The sequence below is a fragment of the Myotis davidii genome, unplaced genomic scaffold (assembly GCF_000327345.1).
Source record: "Myotis davidii unplaced genomic scaffold, ASM32734v1 scaffold223, whole genome shotgun sequence".
Classification (NCBI taxonomy): Eukaryota; Metazoa; Chordata; class Mammalia; order Chiroptera; family Vespertilionidae; genus Myotis; species Myotis davidii.
This window is the reverse complement of record NW_006294609.1, coordinates 5,325,424-5,332,657: the sequence shown is the minus strand read 5'-3', so window position 1 is coordinate 5,332,657 and position 7,234 is coordinate 5,325,424. Positions and strand designations below refer to the sequence as shown.

Genomic DNA, 7,234 nt, shown 5'->3' with positions numbered 1-7,234 from the left:
GGTGGTTTCTGCTGTGTCTTCCCTTCCACAGATAGTAAATGCGGTTCTCCTGTCAAAATTGTTTTCCTTAACAGTCATGGCTGGGGGTTTTTTTCTCCTGAAATACAATTTCTGCAAGAAAGGCTGGGTTTAAAGATTTCCTCTTCATTGCTGTTAGTTGCCATTTTTTTTTTTTTTTAAAAAGGGTTTGTGCCCTCGTTACTTCTCATGATGACCAATGACCACTCGTTTCTTTCTTTCTTTTGTTTTTCTACCACACGTTTCTTGATCACTGTGGGGTCTTCCTTGTCTTTGCTCTTGAGGAGCTTCAATGTCTACAGAATGCTGAGAAGACATTGGCGGGAAAGACAATGGTCCCTGCCTGCCTGTGAGGTGCCTGGGGAAGTCACTTAGTGCGCCGCTGTAAATGGCCCTTCATGTTTGTTTAAGGTTAAGTAGGTGTCACTGTCCCTCTGGGTGCATTTTCCCCTGGGAGGAGGGGGCGGTGTCTGATAGCTCCCTCTCTATGGGTCTAGGGCAAGTTTGTGCATCTTGAAGGAAATGGTACCTAGTTGTAGACTAAGTAGATGTCAACTTAGGGTGGTCATTCTTTCATTCTTTAACCTCAAGTCATAGCTGTTTTCTTTGTTTTCTTCTAGACGGGAGCAGTGGTGCGTTCTAAAACCAACCTTTAGACACCAACTGGGTGCGTTAGAATTCAATTCAATTCAATCCTGACCCTCCCCGGAGTTAGTGCAGACCCCACAGTTCAAGGGCAAGGTCCCAACAAGACTGTCCCCCACTTCACTTCAGATGCCAGTCACAAGTGGGGTCCCGAGACCACTTGTACTTCTGTCTAACTTGACTCCAAATTCAAGTTCAGTAATTCACCAGAATGACTTGTAGAACTCAGGAAAGCATTCTACCTGCAGTCACTGTTTTATTGTCAAGGGCACAGAGGAATAGCCAGGCGAAGAGGAACATCGGGGGTGAGGTCTGGAAGGGTCTTGGGCAAAGGAGCTTCCGTCCCGTGGAGTCAGGATGTGCCGTCTTCTCAAGACATCGATGCATTTACCGACCAGAAGCTCCTCTAGCCTGGCCGGCCAGAGTTTTTATTGGGTTTCATTGGAGAGGCAGGATTGATTCAATCCTTGGCCACATGCTTGAGCTCAGTCTCCAACCCTCTCTCCTCTTGGGAGTTCAATCCTCTAATTTCTGGCTTGATCTTTCTGGCATGGCCAACCCCTCCCTTGAAATGTAAGAGCCCAGACCTCATTAGCATAAACTCATGGCTGGCTGGCAGGGGCTCATCATGAATACAAGACGCTCCAATGGGAAACTGCAAGGGTTTTGAAACTCTGTGCTAGGAACTGGGGGTAAAGACCAGTCATATTCTTTTTTGTTTGTTTTTAATCCTCACCCAAGGATCTTCTTCCTACTGATTTCTGTGGTCTGCCCATCGAACTCTTCCCAAGCTCCTCCTGGGCCATTGGCCACTCGCCACGTGTGGCCCTGCTTCTGGTCATCCCTGACTTTCTCTGATGTCAGTGGGGCCCTCATTGCCAGGGTAACTGGGAGTGGACTATGGGCCGGAATCTTGACCTTGAACCTGTTAGGTTTAAGGTAAGGTTTAATCTGAGATGTGAGATTTAATCTGACCAAAGCCAATAAATTGACCAAGAGAAGCAGGGTAATAGTGAAATATCGTGTCTATTGGAAGCTCTCGGGTGAGGTCCCACGGTCTGGGGGTGCAGGCCGGGGGAGTCACACCCGCCTACGCCTGGCAGAGATTTTTTATGCTGCTGTTGGACCAATCAGGTTTATCTGAGGTAGCTTGTGGCGGGTGATTGATGAGCAGGAAGTTGGTGCAGCTGCACCCTGGCCATCTTGAGAAGTCTCCAGTGGTTATTTATTGGCCATCAGCACAACAGGATGCTCTGGTGGGTCCCAGGATGGCAGCTATTGTCCAGCAGGATGTGGCTCGGCAGTTCTGGGTTGTTTTGTCCACTCAGCTGGTGGGATCAGGAAAGACCCTATTTTCCCAGCCCCAGACCTTACAGTTGCTAGGTAAGTTTAGGCATGGATTAGACCTGCAGAATAGAGATTTACGGTGAGAAACTTCTTTTTTTGTGTGTATTTTTAAAAAATTCTTTATTGTGCATAAACTCATGGCTGGCTGGCAGGGGCTCATCATGAATACAAGACGCTCCAATGGGAAACTGCAAGGGGTTTGAAACTCTGTGCTAGGAACTGGGGGGAAAGACCAGTCATATTCTTTTTTGTTTGTTTTTAATCCTCACCCAAGGATCTTCTTCCTACTGATTTCTAGAAAGAGTGGAAGGGAGGGAGGAAGGGGAGAGAGAGAAACATTGAAGTGAGTGAGACACGTCGTCAATTAGTTGCCTCCCACACATGCCCCAGGGGTGGGGAACCTTCAACAAAGGTACATGCCCTTAACTGGGAACCGAACCCACGACCCTTTGGTCTGAGGGCCTGCGCTCTAACCACTGAGCCAGGGCCAGACATTTTCGTTTACTACATGGCAGTTGGCATACATGACAGTAATAAGACTTTCAGAGGATACATAGGAGGTTAAAACACCTAGATCTTCAAGTACCTTTGAAGGAAAAGCCAGAGGATAAAGCCTTTAGATTTGGCAAGAAGATACTCAAAAGACCCTATTTTCCCAGCCCCAGACCTTACAGAACCCACTTAGTTGGATTCTTGCTCTGTTCCAGGTTCGTCTCCCTCCGAGGCTGTGAGAGGGCACGCCCTTCCACCTCTGTCCTTGGTTCTCCTTCCTTTGCTGTTCTCTTCTGAAGTCTGTCTGGGCTACACATTTTCTCTGGAACTTTCAACTTTCTAACTCAATTCCTTTTGTTTATTTTTTAAATGAGAGCAAACATTTTTAATAAAGCAGGCCACTCACGGAGCGAGAGCCCAGCAAGGCGAGAGCGCCCGAGACTTTCTGGGAAGGACCCGGCAGTCTTGATTTGAAGAGGCGTCCAAGAAACCAGGGAAGGAGTTTGGGGGTGGGGGGTGGGGGGTGGGGAGAAGGGATCTGGGATACGCGTTTACACAGTGAACTGATTCTTCAAAAGCACTTGTCAGGTGGCCTCGAGAAGTTTCTCCGAGCATTTTCAGTCTAGGATTCCGCGACTTCTGTACGAGAACATCTCGTTGATGACAGGACCGAAACCAGTCCCGCAGCTTCCCGGTGTCTGCACCGTCTAGAAAGAAAGAAGTAGACATGTGAGAATAATACGAGTTCTGAGCATTCAAAACCCCTTGGTTAAAAGGGTCAGGAAAAAAAAAAAAGAAGGAAGTGTATCCGAGAGGGTAAAATATTACCAGGGATGATTTTGGGGTGCTTGTTGATAGCACAGATCTTGACAACTACAGTTGACCCTGGAGTGGAGTGGAATGGAGAGGGCTGTTCTTTCATAGCAGGCGATTTGGCCCCCACAGGACATGAGGCACTGTCTTGAGATATTTTTAGTGGTCACAACTGGGTGGCATCAAGTGGGTGGAGACCGGATGCTGCTCAACATCCCATAATGCACACGACAGCCCTGCGGTGAAGAATTACCTGGCTATCTGGCCCAGGATGTCACTAGTGCCGAGGTTGAGAAACCCTGCTTTGACGGGACCTTGAGCAAGGTCCTGGCGGGAGAACCAAGTGTACCTGGTGGCAGGTGTCCTGGTAAGAGGGGCAGTAGGAGCAGGTGTGGCAGACGCTTGGTCGCTGACCCAATCCCATCCGTGCCCCCCCCACCCCCGTCCCCCTTGGAGTCACTTTTAAGTAGCAGATGCCACAGGACGGTTCTGGGCACCGACATGAAGAGAACTTGCCGGATGAGGCTTCTGAGAAGATGGCCTTGAGCAGGCACCTTTCCCCTCCTGTCCTTCCTGCCTGGACCGCGAACCTGCCTCCTGGAGGTCCGGAGGCCCTTTCCGGAGACATCGTCACATCGAGGGGGTAGGGACCAGGGATGCCGCTCAGCATCCGACACGGCCCAGGACAGCCCCCACCACAAAGAATGATCCAGACGGAATGCAGATGGGGCCACAGCGGGGAAACTGCTCACGGGGAAGCACAGTGGAGCTGTTAGGGGCGTCCTGGGTGCCTGCCTTAGGATTTCTTATAATGGGAAGAATCACAAACAACGCCCAAGCCCCTGATGTGGGTGAGCTGTCACCTGTGGTTGAATAAAGTCCCAGTGGCAACAGCAGGAGAAGCTCTGTGATCGAAGCCTGTCAGGGAGCCATCCCCAGACCACGCTGCCTGGGGGGTATTCTTACCGGCACTTTCCACGACGGGACGGGACCTCCCGTTCCGTCCTTGAAGCAGAGAGAGGAGGACAGCCATTCGGCAGCTTCGTTCGCCAGACGATGCCAGCACCAGCGGTTCCCTCCGCCCACGTCGCCGGTGGGATCGGCCGGGTCCAGGATGACCGGCCTGGACGAGGGGTTGGAGGGGTGAGGGGCCTGCTTCTTAGAGTCAGTGGTCTCAGGGTTGGGGGCCCATCCTCCTCTCAGCAATAAAGCAATGTGTCCTTAACTGCTTGGACATCAAGAATTCAGTGTACTAATGCTGTGCAAAGTAATCTTCTGGAATTAAATAATAATTGTCAAAAATGTTTTGAGCCCTAGCCGGTTTGGCTCAGTGGATAGAGGGTCGGCCTGCGGACTGAAAGGTCCCAGGTTCGATTCCGGTCAAGGGCATGTACCTGGGTTGCGGGCACATCCCCAGTAGGGGGCGTGCAGGAGGCAGCTGATCGATATTTCTCTCTCATCGATGTTTCTAACGCTCTATCCCTCTCCCTTCCTCTCTATCGAAAATCAATAAAATATATTTTAAAAAATGTTTTGAAAGCTACTAATTATTATAGACGTGAGGGCGTCATACAAACATCTTCTCCAAACCAGGCCAACTGACCGATGACGCATAATCATAACCCAATGGAATGTTACTAAGTCGGCCACTCCCATGGTAGGCAACCCAGGGTGTCTTGTTCTCTCTTTCTTCTTCCCTAGACTCTCCCCATGCTCCTTCCTTTTCGCCCATTTCCTTTTCTCTGGCTTCCGCTGTTTTTGTCCCTGGCTGGTGACTCTGAGCAGCTGAACGGAGATGCCTTCTTATCCTTGAAGGATGAAGGTTTTGTGGGATGCGGTGCTGGAAGAGGAGGTGAAACCTGACAGTAACAAGCCTGTAGGATCCATCAGCCTATGAATGACACTTAGTTCTCAGGACCACACTTGCCCCGCCTTGTAGGCGGGAACGAATCCCACTTCTTGTGACCGAGAAAGATGGATGCCACGCAGGGGCCCGGAGCCTGGGGCCTCCGCCTGTTCCTTCTGGGTGACATTTCCTCCCGCCTCCCGGGGGCTGTATCTCTGCAGGAGGCTCTGTCGGTTGGCACCCTCTCCCCCGCAGTTTCACTGGAGGAGGATGAATCAGGCCCCCACAGGAGGAGAAGCCAGTTCGCGGAGGTAGGGGTGGAGGGAATCAGGTTAAGGAGAGGGGAGGGGAGGGGAGGGGAGGGGCACCTGGGTCTCTGGAGCTGCTTCAGGAGGAAGTTCCTCACAGTCTCATTCTCGAAGTTGTAGTTGACCGTCCAGAAGACACAGAGCTGCTGATAGCGGGTGACCAGCTCCAGGACCGTCCGGAAGCCTTGGGCGGTGTCAAAACTTGTGTCCCCGCTGCCCTGCTCCCAGGCGTAGATGGTGAGCAGCTCCAAGGCGTACTTGGGGGGCAGCGACCCCTTTTTCTTCAGTCTCCTTTCACACTGAGGGAAGAGGGAGAGCGTCAGATGATACTGGCCGAGGCAGGGAGGCGCACTGTACATTAAGGAGCCACCGTGGGCAGTGGAGTCCTGGGAGGCTGTGTGGGTGGGAGTGGCCTGGGAGGGGTGAGCAGGCTGTGGGGTGGGAGTGGCCTAGGGAGGGGTGAGCAGGCTGTGGGGTGGGAGTGGCCTAGGGAGGGGTGAGCAGGCTGTGGGGTGGGAGTGGCCTAGGGAGGGGTGAGCAGGCTGTGGGGTGGGAGTGGCCTAGGGAGGGGTGAGCAGGCTGTGGGGTGGGAGTGGCCTAGGGAGGGGTGAGCAGGCTGTGGGGTGGGAGTGGCCTAGGGAGGGGTGAGCAGGCTGTGGGGTGGGAGTGGCCTAGGGAGGGGTGAGCAGGCTGTGGGGTGGGAGTGGCCTAGGGAGGGGTGAGCAGGCTGTGGGGTGGGAGTGGCCTAGGGAGGGGTGAGCAGGCTGTGTGGTGGGAGTGGCTTAGGGAGGTGTGAGCAGGCTGCGTGGGTGGGAGTGGCCTGGGGAGGGGTGAGCTGGCCGTGTGGGTGGGAGTGGCCTACGGAGGTGTGAGCAGGCTGTGCGGGTGGGAGGGGCCTGGGGAGGTGTGAGCAGGGCAGGTCTGCAGGCGTTCACTTAGCCTCTCCTGGGCAGCACACGGAGGCTGCTCTGTTGTGATTTGACCATCTATGACTTCCTAGGCTTATATTGTGGCCACCGTGTGCTAATGATGGGGCCGGGCATTTTGCTGATGCCCTTCCTAACCTTCCCAGCCACCCCAAAAGCAGGCGTGGTGATTGCAGGTTTAGATGAAGCCACGAGGCTTCGGGAAGTGGAGTGACCTGCTCCAGGTCAGCCTGTAGCCTCAGCCCTGGGAGCACCCTGCGGCTGGCGGGGTGTGGAGGGGTCTCTCTAATGTCCTGGGCTGGGAGCCACAGAGTTCAGGCTTCCGCTCAGGTTTCGGGGAGCCTGACACAGAAAGGAGACAGTTTAGCAAGAACGGATATCGTGCTGGGCTCCTGCTGTCGAGAAAATACTCAGAAACGACCCTGTCTGCAAGACGTGATAAAACTAAAGGTGGGCCCTGGCCGGTGTGGCTCAGTGGATAGAGCGCCAGCCTGTGGACTGAAGGGTCCCAGGTTCCATTCCAGTCAAGGGCACATGCCTGGGTTGCAGGCTCCATCCCCAGTAAGGGGCATGCAGGAGGCAGCCGATCAATGATTCTCTCTCATCATTGATGTTTCTATCTCTCTCTCCCTCTCCCTTCCTCTCTGAAATCAATAAAAAATATATTTTTTTAAAAAGTGAAGGCAGGCAAACCAATACGATAGAAAACGCAGCCCCTGGGACCACCTGTAGCTCCAACCTGCCTCCAGGAGACGGCATCCGTGTGTGTTAGGTAGGGGCTGGAGCAGCAGGAAGGCTGGGCTGGCACCTCGGAGGCATGCAGAGCCCGTGTCTCCTGC

The 7,234-nt window shown here is 53.2% G+C and overlaps 1 protein-coding gene across 1 annotated transcript in view; it reads right to left on the bottom strand.

Annotated features, from left to right (window-relative positions):
* Positions 1-2,877: 2,877 nt before the first annotated feature.
* Positions 2,878-7,234, bottom strand: part of OAS2 (2'-5'-oligoadenylate synthetase 2) — a 28,421-nt gene continuing 24,064 nt past the window's right edge. The window contains 4 exon segments of the mRNA XM_015567277.1: positions 2,878-3,121; positions 3,123-3,209; positions 4,282-4,438; positions 5,530-5,768. Coding sequence (XP_015422763.1) covers positions 3,074-3,121; positions 3,123-3,209; positions 4,282-4,438; positions 5,530-5,768 — 531 coding nt within the window. The 3' untranslated portion in view covers positions 2,878-3,073.